General features: G+C 36.5%; 1 protein-coding gene across 5 annotated transcripts in view; it reads right to left on the reverse strand.

Moving 5' to 3' along the window:
* SLC39A10 (solute carrier family 39 member 10) overlaps positions 1–14,450 on the reverse strand; it is a 37,286-nt gene that overhangs the window by 5,946 nt on the left and 16,890 nt on the right. For all 5 annotated transcript variants that reach the window (XM_027730653.2, XM_039378869.1, XM_027730652.2 and 2 more), the window contains exons 2-8: positions 12,643–13,692; positions 11,354–11,555; positions 7,232–7,401; positions 5,985–6,203; positions 4,497–4,617; positions 2,188–2,556; positions 294–374 (exon numbers count right to left, since the gene is read on the reverse strand). In XM_027730653.2, coding sequence (XP_027586454.1) covers positions 294–374; positions 2,188–2,556; positions 4,497–4,617; positions 5,985–6,203; positions 7,232–7,401; positions 11,354–11,555; positions 12,643–13,683 — 2,203 coding nt within the window. In that variant the 5' untranslated portion in view covers positions 13,684–13,692. The remainder of the gene's footprint in view (positions 1–293; positions 375–2,187; positions 2,557–4,496; positions 4,618–5,984; positions 6,204–7,231; positions 7,402–11,353; positions 11,556–12,642; positions 13,693–14,450) is intronic.

The raw sequence follows: 14,450 nt of genomic DNA on the forward strand, positions 1-14,450 counted from the left end.
CTCTATAAAATGCACAGGTGTAACACCAAAATGTCAAATGTGTGCTCCTAAGAACGTTTTTTAAAATGTGTTCAAAAAGCTTCACAGAGCTGCTGTAAGTAGACACCTGCCAGTATAATCCTGCATCATTATGTACTGTGAAGCAACATTGCTCCCTTCCACTCTGAAGTTCTGGTCACCCCTGCAGCGTCTGCATTTGCATTATGTTTATCACTGTGAGTATCACAACAGCTTTCAGACAAATATTTTGTACAGATGAAGAGACTGAACACAGAGTTTCTCGACTTAGTTACCTAATTCATGGGGAAGCTCATGACAAAATACTGCTATAGATGTACTAATTCCTCCTGTCAGTCCAGCACTAAAAGCTGCTCCTAGAAAAGAGAAGAAAAATAAATTAAAATGATATTTCACTATTTTCAAGTCAGAAAATCAACAGATTTTCCAGGGATGACAACCTTCTGTTAGGAGGCATACTCTTATATTTTTCAGTATGTCTAGGCCCTGTCCATATATAAATGGGAAGTACTGGAAGTATCTTGGATGTGCATTACCACTGCATGCTTTATTACTCAGTGTATCTGAAAGACAAATCCTGGGAGAGGAGATCACAACTGACCAAAACGGACACATTAAGGCAACAAGCTAATAAATAGCACCACTTTTACATTTTTAGGAACTCTCAAGTACATGAGGACAGTTAGGAATGCACATGAGCAAGAGTCTAAACCTCTCCTTTCCAGCTTGGAAATCCAAACTAATATTTAACCCATAACCTCTCTAGTTCCTTTCTGCTTATATGTAGAGCACATATCAGCAATATTAATAAGCCAGACCTGGAAAATAATAAAGATAAAAACATTGCCATAAATGTCTTTCAGTAACTTTTGCATAAGCTAATTTAATTCAATTAACTTTAAGTTCATACCTTAAATAATTCTGAGATGAGAAAACTGGTACTAAATTTCTGTACTGTAGCAGAGAAAAGCACAAAAAGAGCCTGCAGTGAGCAGTCAAAACAGGCAACATAAAGTAGAAAGAGAAGACACAATCTGAAGACAGAGGGGAAATTTAACTTTCCTCTGGATTAGTCATAACTTGATACACTAAAAATACGAACATGCTTTTCTAAAATCTACATTTTACCAAAGAATCAGCTGTTTGGACTTGACACAGGAATATTTAGAAATGGAGTTTCAACACAGTGAAGTTCTCAACAGTAGTCATAGTAATCCTTTTGGCCTTAGAAACCATTGTCTAAATGTCTTACCTGTTTAATATGAAAATGAAGCAAAAAGTTATTTTTTAAAGAATTTAGTTTCTTTCGAAATTGTTTTGAGAAAGTGGAGAAATAGTAGTAGAATCCACTGTTAACTACAGACCCTAATAAGTAGCTTATCCCCCATCCTTCAAAATGTGTGTTCCTCCTACTAGTAGTTCAGAACCCTGTGTATTCTTAGCAGCTACTTAAGTAAAAAATTAAAAGTATGCACTTCAGTACTCTCACTGTCATTTTGACTTGTATGACATATACTGAAATTAAATGCATTTTACGGTTCAAATCACATTTAGAGCATTATGTGAATCAAAGTTGATTTCATAAATCTAATAAAATCTGTTTGGTAATTCAATGTGTTCTGCACTTGGCTAGAAATAAATCTATACTGACCATAAGCCAAACCCAAACTTTGCTTAAATAAAAATTAAATTATTTTTAAAAAATTATTTCTGTAACCTGTCTCATAGTGTATTTTTACTTACAAGTACTGTATAATCCTATGTATTAACAATAATAGAAATAGTAGTGTTATTATTATAAATAAATATAATTGTAAATAGGACTGAATTTACTTATAATTCAAAGGCAAATACTAAGATCCAAACAACAAATGTGGCATTACTGTGCTCCATAAATCACAAAGAAGTTTGTCTGCACCTATCCTTACTTGGCAGAGATTGTCACTATGCCAATACAGTAATTTCGGCGGAAATAGAACAAAATATTAACAAAGTAGTAACTATTACAATTGACAGCCTTTTACTTTCTGCCCTGAAGGAGATTAAGCAATGCCAGGAACCATGGCAGCTAACTGGAAGCCTTACCTATGATCACTGATAAGTAAAATATTACCAGAGTTACTAAAGGTAAGGAGAAACTGTTGAGAAATACTCAGTGCTTTTGCTTACCGATTGCTAAGCCATCACTAAAGTTGTGAATGCCATCTCCCATAATTACCATCCAAGCAATATTAGCTATCCCAGTATCTTTCAGGTCTTTTCCAGAATGACAGTGGCCATGGGAATGATGGGAATGTTTGTGATGCCAGTGGTGACTGTGTTTTCTAGCTATCATTTTATCTTCTCCATGGCTGTCATACTCTGAGTCATGAAGATCATGCTCTTGAGCAGCATGTGAGACGTCGTTGTGAGAATGGCGCATGTTGTTGTCCTCTTCCACAGACAAGAAGTTTTTGGGAGGGGATTCCAACTGGCCATCCAGATCAGTTAGTTCAGTTTCATTCAGTCGATCTTCAGACAAAACCGAGTCATCTGCTCCTGCATTGAAGCCAGTTGGGAGAGACACTGTGTTAATTTGTATTTAACACGTCACCAGCAACTGCTGCATCACCGAACTAAGAATTAACTGCTCTGCGAAAGCAAAAAAAGTATTTTAACACATCCCAGTCTAGTTACTTCATTGTCAATATTCAGCCAAAAAAAAAAAATCTCTCATTGATACTTTTTTTCATTAATTTGCATGTACAGCATATGAAAGTCTCCACTACAAGGCAACATCACTGAGTCCATAGCACTCAAAGCCAGTTTTAACCCAGCCTAGGCTTGTATCTGCAATTTTGCTACTGACAAAGTTTATGGTTCAACATTGGCAAAGGAGAGTTGCCAGGATGATAATAATGTCTTATCTGCTGCAGATGGAATCTGAATGGCTCAGGAAACCTTAACTGGCTACTGCCTACACATGCCCCTACAGGTCACAGCTCAGCCTTCACTGCAGTATACCATGACCTGCCACCGACACAGACACTAGTTACAGATCTGCTGTATTGCATGAATCCTTGTGTCACACTTGTGTGCTCACACAGTGAGCTTCTTCAGAGTAGCTCATTACCCTGCTAGCAATCAAAGCCATTTTTACAAAGTAATACAAAGTGAAAACAATGCAGAAGGCTTATACAATGAATTTTAAGCTTACTAATATTTCCAAAATATTAATAAATGAACAAAGAGGGCAATCTATGCTCCAGGAAAGAAAAGCAGTTGTGAGGGGGAAAAAAAAAAAAAAAAGCAGTTCTGGACAATTAGCTCACAATAATTAAAAAAAATATTTCAGAGTCAAAAATAAGCAAATCATAAGTGGAATTAAAAAAACTGGCACGGAGTACCTAAGCAGCAGAGAGTTCTAGATAAACAGTGTCTTAATCATCATGCGGAGGTGGTTTAAAAAGAAATGGATGGCCATTCAGGTCAGTGGTAGTGGCACTGCAGCTCAAAATTCAAATTCAGCATGGGCTTCCAGTGCCTGCAGTACGAATGATATACTGAGCAGCAGAGCACACTTTCAGAATAAGTGTGTTACAAAACCAGTACATGCTCCAGGTTTTCAGAAGCAAAATTCCTCTGATTGCCCATTAAAAGGAAATGAGGACATTTCAAATATATTTACCACTATCCATACAGTTTGAAGTCTATGTTCTATATCAATGTCCCATATCCCATTGACTGGAGAAGGCTGCAGTCCTAATTCTCCCTTCTACAAATCAATCAAATTAACAAAACTGAATTTGTATAAATACAGCCTATGGACTCTTCATCAACAACTTAATGCAGCAGCCATGCAGGCAACAGAACGGGAAGGTTATGAAGCAAAGTCCTTCCCTCACCCCTATGGGGATACACAATTCCTTCTGGGTGCACACTGCCTGAGCATTCACAGACTGTCACGAAGGAACAGTATGTGAAAGTTGTTTTGGATACTTGAGGAATATTCAGGATACTCAGTTGTATTTATGAAAAGAAACAGATTTTGTTTAGCTTCCTCAGCCAAACAATAATTGGTTCAGCTGCTGGAATCTTCAAAGTGAAACGGATATCTGCATTCAGGTTGTGTGGGTGTTCATTTTTGATCTAATTTTTGCCTGGGTTGAGCTATTCAGGCACAGCTGAACCAAAAAAACACCCTGAAAACAAATAAATAAAAAATCTCCCGAAGAACCGCAGCCACCCAAAACCTGACTGCTTCAGAAGTCTGAGAACCATCTTTATGGCATATTAGGAAGTGTTCAGAGTGCTCTCAGATCTAACGACAACAAAATAAAAAAAGATTTAATGGGGAAAGCCTATTAAGTCTTATTAACAATGATTTGCATAATAGCAGCAAAACTGTACAAGACGTTACATGCTAAATACCATACCAAAGTAACATGTTGCTACTTTCAATCTCATAATCAGAGAAAATTCTGAAAATAAATGCCAACCTGCAAGGGGTTTCAGCTGAAGCCAGTCAGCATCTGGTCTGTTATTTAATTTGTGATCAGAAAGTTTCCTTCCAATTGGTGATTCTTCAGCCTGGTTTTTTTTGCACCATTTCTGCTTACTCTGCAACAGAAAAGAGGTAACATCTGGTTTGTAAAATGACACTGATGGAGATAAGAAGTGAAATGTTGTCAAAAAATCTCCTCTAAAGAGACCAAGTTACTCTCTCTTAACATGTTTAACAGAAGTATGTTACTTCAGAATATTGAATTAAGCATAGGCTTAATAAGTAAGGTTCAGCAACAGTAGCTATCCCAGTGGAAATTATTAGCTACCTATGACAGAATCTCACAAACACACACAGATGATTATTTGACTTTAGTAAGAGAGTATACTCTGACAAGGATTGCTCTCACAGCCTAGAAACACGTGTGCAGCTATTATATTTGCTGACTTTGTTCAAGAAAGCAAGCATGCAGCAAGAACAGCTCCTCTAATTTGTTCAACTTTAATTTTTTTATACTTCTGGAACTTGCTTGTATTTTCCTTTAAGAAAATAGCAAGCTTTTCTCTATCTGCAGCCCATACAACAAAGCTTATGGATTTGCCAAAGCAGCCTAGGGGATTTAATTATTTATTTAATTAATTAATTAATTAATTTAATTAATTATTTAATTATTTAATTAATCTCAAAGAAGATATGTCCAATGGGACACTTTTTATCCCTTTATCAGATGTAAGAAATGCCTCCTCCAACACAGAAAATCTCTTGCTGCCTGTCCAGCTAAGACAGCAACTCTGATGTGAAAACAGAGAACTTGAAAATTTTTCATAGTCCTTTTGGGAGAAGCAGTTACAGTTTCAGTTTCACCAAAATAATTTTCTCCTCGAAGTCGACTGATGAAGGCAAAAGTTGAAATTGAATTTCCATGCACATTCACACTCCCCAAGGTACCTGCTCTCCTTTGGTACCACCATCATGAATACAGAATGCTTCTAGCTCTAACAGTCCAACAATTTTTAGAAAAACAAGTTAAAATTTGACTGGCAATTTATAGAAAGCAGGAGGTCTGAAAAGTTTAGCATTTTCTGATGTAGAAAAATCGAATACTTCTGTTACACCAGCATTGTTAGCTAACAATATACTGCTAAATTTCTTGTAAATTGTCTGACAATGGCTATGTTCTTTCTTACACACTGCTTTTCATATTTTGAGGGAAAAAAAAAATAAAATCACAGCATTTTCGAGGGAGAGCTGTAATCTCTTTTACTTAGATCTACCTCCAAATGTATCTGGTCAGAAAGCTGCAACTTCGCCCACCAGATTTCTACACTCTACAGAGTAGAGTTTTCTCACATAACACGGGACAGAATAAAGATTAGCAGCACTTGTTCACAGAATAACAATTCATCACACAGACAACAACTCAATTCTCAGAAGACAACCTCAGGTACTACGTTTTCAAACAGCACGCAATTTAAGTACGTACCTTTTGTTTATTGTAATGTTTGTACATTCTTATACAATGTTCAATGATGAACAAAACATAAATGCCTCCAAGTGCCACAAGGCCTTTCAGCACTGGATCATTTTCTTCTAGGAAGCCTTCAGTCCGCACTGCATGTCCGTGGGCATGTCGATGGGAACGCTTGTGTTCATGAACATGACCTTGGCCATGGTGGTGACTGTGGTTGTGGCCTCCATGTGACTATTAGGAGAGAAAATAATAACACAGCACGACCTGGTGCAATCAGGAGACTGAAATGGCTCTGAGTTCAGACTAAAAAAATATGTCACCTTTCAGAAAAGAAGCATAAAATCCCCCCATTTTTTTTTCCCCCACACTAACACACTTTGCCATATAAATTTTTCACCGGACTATTCATTACCCTAATCATTAAAAAAAAAAAATCCACCTGGGAAATTTTTTGGGACAGTGGGAGATAATCTAGCTTCATGTTTTCTCACAATGCTGATGATAAATGAGACTAACTCTCAGAAATATCACACAGAATTACCATTCCTATGCTTCCAATAGTAACCAAACCTTATGAATTTTTTTAACCATTATAGGTCATTAGAGACTTAATTCTGATCTGAAATACAAACTTAAAAAAAAAAAAAGAGTAAAAATGTGTATTAGAATTTATACAGAGAAAACATGTAAACACTAATCTTTCTGTTAAAAGAATTAAGGTAACAAAAGTTTAAAAAACATTTCCCCATTTAAGAACTACAGTATATGATCATGAATTAAAAAGTGCTTACTTTCCCCAGAACCTGGGCAATTTCTTGATTCAGTAAGTTAGAGGTTACTTTCTCCCCAAAAGCTAGTAACCATGAAGGTGAATCCCCAGGAAATACTTTTAGGTGGTACTGACACACAATCAACTGTCAGTAGACACGAGACAGCAATACTGCTAACTTTAAAATAGTCTCGCTGGGCTCATGAGGTGTTTTAAAGTAGTAACAGCAGTTTAAAATAGTGACAGCATTTCAACCAGGAATACACAACTACTTTTTTCTTTTTTCTTTTTTTTTTTTTTTTAAGGAAAAACACATTTTCTTTCTTTTTGTTAACAGAAAGTCTCTAACAGTGTTTCAGGATGCCCCTCATAGCCAAGTCATTTTACATCTGTATCAGTGAACATTTATGTATTGACACTATCAAACAATTCCTTGAAAATTCTAGACTCATTTACAATTAAGAATAAAAGGTAAGGAAGCAATACTTACATGTGGCAATAGATGGAGCAGTGCATCTCCACTCATTGTTCCTACTGCCAGAGCTACCAAGAAAGTTAGAAGAAATTTGAAGCACCATTGGTTAATGATGGGAACCAGGATCACCCCTAGCAAGGAAAGCAGGCTAATGACGGTGATAGAGATGATACCACAAAACCAGGCTGTGGGAAGAAATGAATACAGAAAGGTTATCAGAACACCTGTAAAACTTTCAAGACTCATTAATGACTTTCAAGTACCTCTTAAAGAGGTGACTTTCCTTTAACCTAAGCTGTGTGATTGTTCATTCAAAAGGTGCTGAAAAATACGAAAGCAGTACTGAAGTCCACAGCAAAAAAAATACAGACCTATTCATAGTACAGTATGATATACTGAAAGACATCAGAAGACAGTTAGCTAAAAAGAGCCCAGTGATTCCTCCTGATTGTTAGTTCCAGGCTTAGTTTTGTAGCCCTTAATGAAACACAAAAAGCAAAAGATTTCATATTGGAACAGAACCACCTCCACTACTTAAGCTCAGATCAAGCTCAGTTTGTCAAGTTAACTTAACAAACACTAACATGTATTTAACATTTGTTTTTAACATGGTTCTGATGCAAAATTTATCTGAAATCAATATATCTCCTCTTCTGTTTGGAGTCACATGTTTAGTTTGGCACTATTTATTTTACCTGGTGCTTTGAAACATACATTTTTATTAATAAGAAGTAAGACTCAACTTTTGACTCTAAAATCTAATTCTGCAATAAGAGCTTGAAGAGCTGAAAGCAACTCGCTACCAATGAAAAGCAGCATTTATTTTATCTGAGAACCTCTACCGTTGTCATTAGAAAAAAAAGTCATAATGTGATGTGGTACACCCAACATAATCCTCTTAATTAGGGAAGGTGTGCAAATTTCTAGATGACATGTAAAAGAAGGAATTACTCAAGAAACAGATTCTATAATCAAAGAGACATGGCTCTTGCACTCAGCATCTCACCCTAATAAAATATTTTTTTTATTTTAAGTTTTAGCCTAAAGGCCTCAGGTTTTTCTAGGGTTTTCCTAGCTTCGTTTTTAATCAAAAATGTCTACACAGTTTGCCAACTTTAATCTAAGTCAACAACTCCTAATTCAAAATCACTAGTGTTTCCACATTTCAGAGCACAACTTGACTTCCCTTGCATCTCTCAAGGCCCACTCATTTAAGGAAAACATCCTGGAAAATGGGGGAGCAAGGGTTGAGTATGGATGAGAGGAGAAATGAATATGTTGTAGCTGCTAATATTAAAATGTCAAGCATCTCAAGAAATCTATCTGTACTAAACTCACTACAGAACTGATTTGCCAAGACTTTGCAGGCTTGGTCTAGTTCAACACCAAAGCTTACAACATCCGCTGTTTTAAAATTTATTTTGGGATATTCATTCTTACAAAGTCTGCAGTTGTCATTCCACAACGCTGCACAAAAGGAAACAATTCAGTTCAAATGAAAGGGTACAAGACCACATCCATGAGGAGAAACTGACTGGAAAAAGCTTTAGACAGTGTGCAGTGTGCACTGACATACATGCACATTGAGACAGAGGGAAAAAGAGTGTTGGTGAAAAGGCAAAGTCTGCCATCAGATGAGGAACTCAAAAACAGAGGATGGAAAATGGGAATACGAAAGCAGGTCTAAAGTGGACCTTGAGGACCAAAATACTGCCACTACGCAGCCTTGATTCATACCCAGAGCACTTCAGCCACGTGCTCTGGACTAATAGGCTCTGCTGAAAAAAACAGCATACATGGACTTGTCATTCAATGCTGAATCATGCACGCATGCACAAGCAGCCCAAAAAAAAGTCACACAGCCATTTGGCAGGACACTGGAACTCCATCTGGACACATTATGATGTTAAGTGCCAGGTTAGATGATCAACAGCCTTACATGGAGAAAAATGGAAAGGAGATTATGCAAACTGGCTTAAGTTTCACGTATCACAGCATAATTTTGGCAAACCCACCTCTGAAGGGCTTACATACTGTTATGAATGATACAGTACCTAAACATGGCATCATGATTAAGATGAGGCACACGAGATTTAGAATACGGAATCTGTGCACCTCTCGGATCCCCTCCAGGGAACACTGGCATCTGCACAGGCAGAATTACAAGCTGCATCTGATCTGAAACACTTCGACTCATCAGCTCTAAGTGATCTCCACCTTTTAAAAAACTGCTCACTGTTTACTTGTATCACTTCTACTAATTTGATTCATAGTAGGATGTGTCTTTGCTTTTAGGTTAAGTTGCTTATGAGCCCTCAGTGATGACAATGTCACCTTTTCCAGCAGGTACACTGTGAAAGCTCAGTTGTATGTATAAGCCCTTGAAATTCCTCTCTTAGAAGATGTTACAGAAACTATCTGTAAATTACAGGAAGAAAACCCAACATAGCTTCACAAGTTTTTGGTCATCAGTTAATTAAATTACTTTGCTTTAGAAAATGTACTATCAGAGGTAAGGGAAACCTCACCAGTGAGTAGAAGCACCACTGGTCTCTTAAGTTTTTTTGAAAGCTCTAATTAAAACTAAAGAAAATCATCAAAAGCTTATGTTTAAAAGTGACTGCATCCTCCTAACTTTGGCAAATACTTCTATCTAAAATGTTTATATTAGCTTGTGTGAGTACACATTCTCATTTTAGTAAAATCCTATAACCTGCAGGTTCAGTTACCCTATGACTGAAAGTAGTCCTACACATCCCACAGTCCCCACATTCCAGTTAGAATTTGTTATTTTGTGATACACTTCCTTACTTAAAAAGGAAAAATTATTATTACATCACTGAAATTTTGCTGTAGTTAATACAAGAGTATACAGGAAATTGTTATGAAGAATGATTTATCTAATCAAGCTGACCTGTTTTAGGGGTTACTGTTTATGTTCACAGCTAAATCAATGTTAAAACCCAAATTTTAACAACTAACTGGCAAAGATGTTATTTATAGTCAAAGTATCAGATGACATAAAACGTTAAATATTCACGATAAGCTTCATTAATTTTGCAAATTAAGTCTCTTAAAACGTTAAAGGTCTTCAAGCTGAGTTATTCATCAACTCCCTTTCTCATTACAGAGAAATAAAATGCGTTCTTTTAAAAAGAAGCACTCAACTGTAGAAACTTTCTAATTAAACCGGTCCAAAGCATGAACAACATGACAGTTTTGTAAAGGGTTTCAACATTTTAATTGGCAGAAAATGCTTAGGGCAGCTCTAGAAATGCTCTTGGTGATAAGGCAGGGTTCAACTCTTACTACGACGAGGCTACCCCACAAAACAATGTGCTGCCATATGAAACACACGGTATACTTGGTTTACAGCAATCTTGGAACAGTTAACAAGATAGCAGACGTGTCTCTGTAGGAGATGTATGCCTAAGAAGTTAACCACTTTAACGACTCCAGAATTGTTAAGAAAGAACAATGCATACTTTCCAAGTTACCAACATCTATGAGAATGTAGTTACTTCAAGCTTTATTTCTAGTGATGCTAATAAGCACCTATGTACTAATCAATATTCACCACTACAATACTTTTATTCTCAAAATACAGACACTATACGCAAATTTTTTAGATTTTTAATATTTCACTGCAACTAAACACCATAATTCCATTATCATTTATAAAAGATAGCAGTACTGAACATGTATTTTAAAAGTACTTTCAGTTATGAAATCACAACAATGACTCTGCCCCTAAAGTAATTGCTTTAACAGTAGTAAAGATATTTTTAGCTTAGAACTATGGCAAAATGCCTAGGCCCAATGGTAAGACATTAGGCCTCAATGACAGAAAATCAAAAAAAAAAAAGAAATAAAAATAAGCAAACATAAAATAGTGAAAATGATAGTGAAAAAAACATACCTCCTTGATCCATGGTTACCTTGGAGAACCTGTTATACCACCTAACAGAATGCTATGTCTCCTGACTTAAAGGATGATGTTGTCTTAAGTTTCTTCTACCATGTTAAATTTCAACCATTCCTTTACAAGCAATGATAAACTGTATGACATGTCAAACTCTGAAGTTTTATATTTAAATTGCAAAATGATTTAGAAAGCTTTAGATGTTACACACCTACCTGATGCACCTGTTTTATCTTTATTGTCAATTGACGCATTTTTACTTTTCATAATATCTTCAAACTCATCATAATGTACAATACAAAGCCTTCTCTCAATCTGGTATAGCAAAGCAGGGCATATGTACACGAACAATTCAGGAGATATTAGAGAGCTGGTTTCCAGACCATAGTACCGTAGCAGCTGGGTAGCATTTAAGCACTGCAAGCAAATTGTACAAACAAATTAAATATAAAAGCAACTATTTTACTAAAAGCTACAGTTATGGAAAATTTAGCGTATTATTTGAGAACACAAAACAGACAGCAGAAACTTTGGCCAAAACATTCCACCAGTGCTAAAACATGTTTTAAGCTGACCTAAGTGGTTTTTAAGGGGAAAGAAACAGTAAAAATATCTGAACTACAAATTCAAGTCTCCCAACACCTATATAATACTTGATAAATATTAATGAAAATGAGTTTCCGTATTCTTTACCATTACACAGTTAAGGCAATGAAGAAAGAGCAACAGGTAAGGAGTGGGAGAATGTAAATCCAAAATAGGTTTACTAATACTTCTGTTTATCTACCAACCTTTTGTGTTTAGAGTTGCACTTTTTAATTCAGTTTATCAAACTTAGCACCCACTCCATTCTTTCCTATCCTGACTTCTAGTTTAAAACTATGGTATCAGAACGTCCTGCCTCTGTAGTAAGGGGCTATTTATGGTGCTAGTAGATCTAATGGATGCTGAAGGAAGAAACAGATGATCTAACACTGAGCACAGTCCTACAGAAGCTATATGTACAATTGCTTCATAATCTCTTAGGACAAACACATTAGAAGCATTATGAAAAGATGCAGATATTTATTTTAGGAAAGAGTGTCCATGCAGCTTTCAAAAATGTTAATGACCTCAGATTCAGAAAGAAGTCCTAAACTTCCTTCTGTGTGTCATTACAATATTCATCAATACTGGGAAGGGAAAAACCCTCACACCTGTAAGCAGCACATCTCAGAAAGCCTTTAAGGATCAACTTCATACAGAAAAATAGGCAAGAAGATAGATCTCTGAGAAAAGATGGGTGATGGGCAGACAGAAATGAAAATTCATAAAGTTAACTCAAAATCGTGGCAGTAACCTCTAGGATTTTCATTCTGCAACTTGTATTATACCACGGTCACAAACCTGCTTCTCTGTTATTTGTGGGTATGCACCTTCGATTATTTCGTAACATATTACGTTCCATACAGCAAAATGTAACAACAGCGGAACTCAACTTCCCAGCTCCCCATTTCATACTCACCTCTTCACGATCCTTGTGACTACGCATTGAAACAAGGGCACGTTTTCTCACACTGATCTGCTTGCGAGGTGCCTCTCGCTTGCTGGTATTTCGGTGTGCATCGTCATTACCTAAACTGGCATCTTGATGTCCATGACTACCAGAACGATCACTGCTGTGGTCATGATGGTGCACATGCAAGTGAGATGCATCATGTACATGATCATGTTTATGAACACGATTGTGCTCATACTGATCACCGGGATCATGATCTGGGGCATAATCCCAGGTAGCATCTCCTGAAGTCTCACTGATCTTCTTTTGCTTCTTCTTCTGTTTCCGTTGTTTTCTTTCTGGCTGATCCTGAGTTGTGTTTGTCTCTGTTGAAGGTTCATGGTTCTGTTCCCCGTGCTCACGATGACTGACTGAATCATTACGAGAGTGATGGGTGCCATTATGGTCATGGCGATGTGGACGAGAGTGGTGGTGGTGGTGACGGCGACTTTGGTCATGAATGTGTTTGCCATCATCTTTTACTGATGGCACTACTGTGTCTCTCTCTGGGTCACATTTATGATTCCTCTTTGCAGACATACCAATCACGGTTTGGTTTTCTGAATCTGAGTGGCTGTGAGGATGGTTATGAGAGTGAAAATGCTTTCCTTCCTGTACTTCTAAAGCATATAAGTGAGAAACATGATCATGGCCAATATCATCATGATTTATCATCACTACTTTTACCTCTCCTAAACCAAGGCTTATTAACAGTTTTTCCAGGCCAAAAAAAGATAATCTTCCATTTTCACCGTAACGATCAAAAATCTTTTCAATGTAGTATTTTTGTTCATTTTCAGCTTCCAACGTTGAAAATTTACTCGGCATAGATTCTGTTCCTCCACTCTGGAAGTACGATTCATTTGAGATCTGATAGTCATTATGGTAGTGTCCACGATCCTTTTTAGGACCATTGTTATGTCCATCTCCATGGCAATGATTGCACTGATGAAAGATAAATGTCAGCAAACAAATGATGCAAAATTTTGTGTGCATGTGTACCTTCATCTCTGTTTCCTACAAGAAACACAAGGGGAAGCACTTAGGTGTAAAAGCAATCTCAACACTTGTATTACATATCAGTCTGGTACTTATTTATGCCAATTGAATGGCTCACAAAACTTTTTATATATTGGCATTAAATGAATAACAATTGCAGTACTTTTATCAGTGTACTTTTCTTATCTAACAGTCAGATAGACTCTGTGTACTTTAGAGATGCTGTTTAACGTACAATACTTGCAGGAGGTGATTACAAGATTTACAGCATTTACAGTCAGTCATAACACTTTTGTGCATATATTCAGAGGCATCTATGCTTATGATAACCTATAATATAGAAAATCTTCTTAAAACCCAAGTTATAAAAGAATAAAAATTGTTTTAGAATAACAATACTGTATTTTCTTGTTCATAGGGGTGAGAGGTAGACAAGACAGTTGAAATCCCATGCATCATTTGTTCTCTTTTGTGCTGCTGAAGTACCTCCACTAAACACACACACTGCACAATTCCCTACTTTGAAATCAGCCATTACCAATTCAAAAATAAGATGTCATTAACCAACTTCAGTGTATTGCTTAAATGTTCATATTTTTAGCACTTTTACTTACATAGGCTCACTGACTTGAAAGATCTACGTGGACATTCATTTAAAAGTAAGGTTATATGGAAAACACCTCTTTATGCAACTCAAAAAATACTGTTAATGCTGACACTATCTAGCTTAAAGGAATTAATACTGATTTTTAGAAACTATATCACCAAGAAAATGT

This window comes from Pipra filicauda, unplaced genomic scaffold, assembly GCF_003945595.2.
Source record: "Pipra filicauda isolate LSUMZ 115617 unplaced genomic scaffold, ASM394559v2 scaffold149_size4050908_pilon, whole genome shotgun sequence".
NCBI lineage: Eukaryota > Metazoa > Chordata > Aves > Passeriformes > Pipridae > Pipra > Pipra filicauda.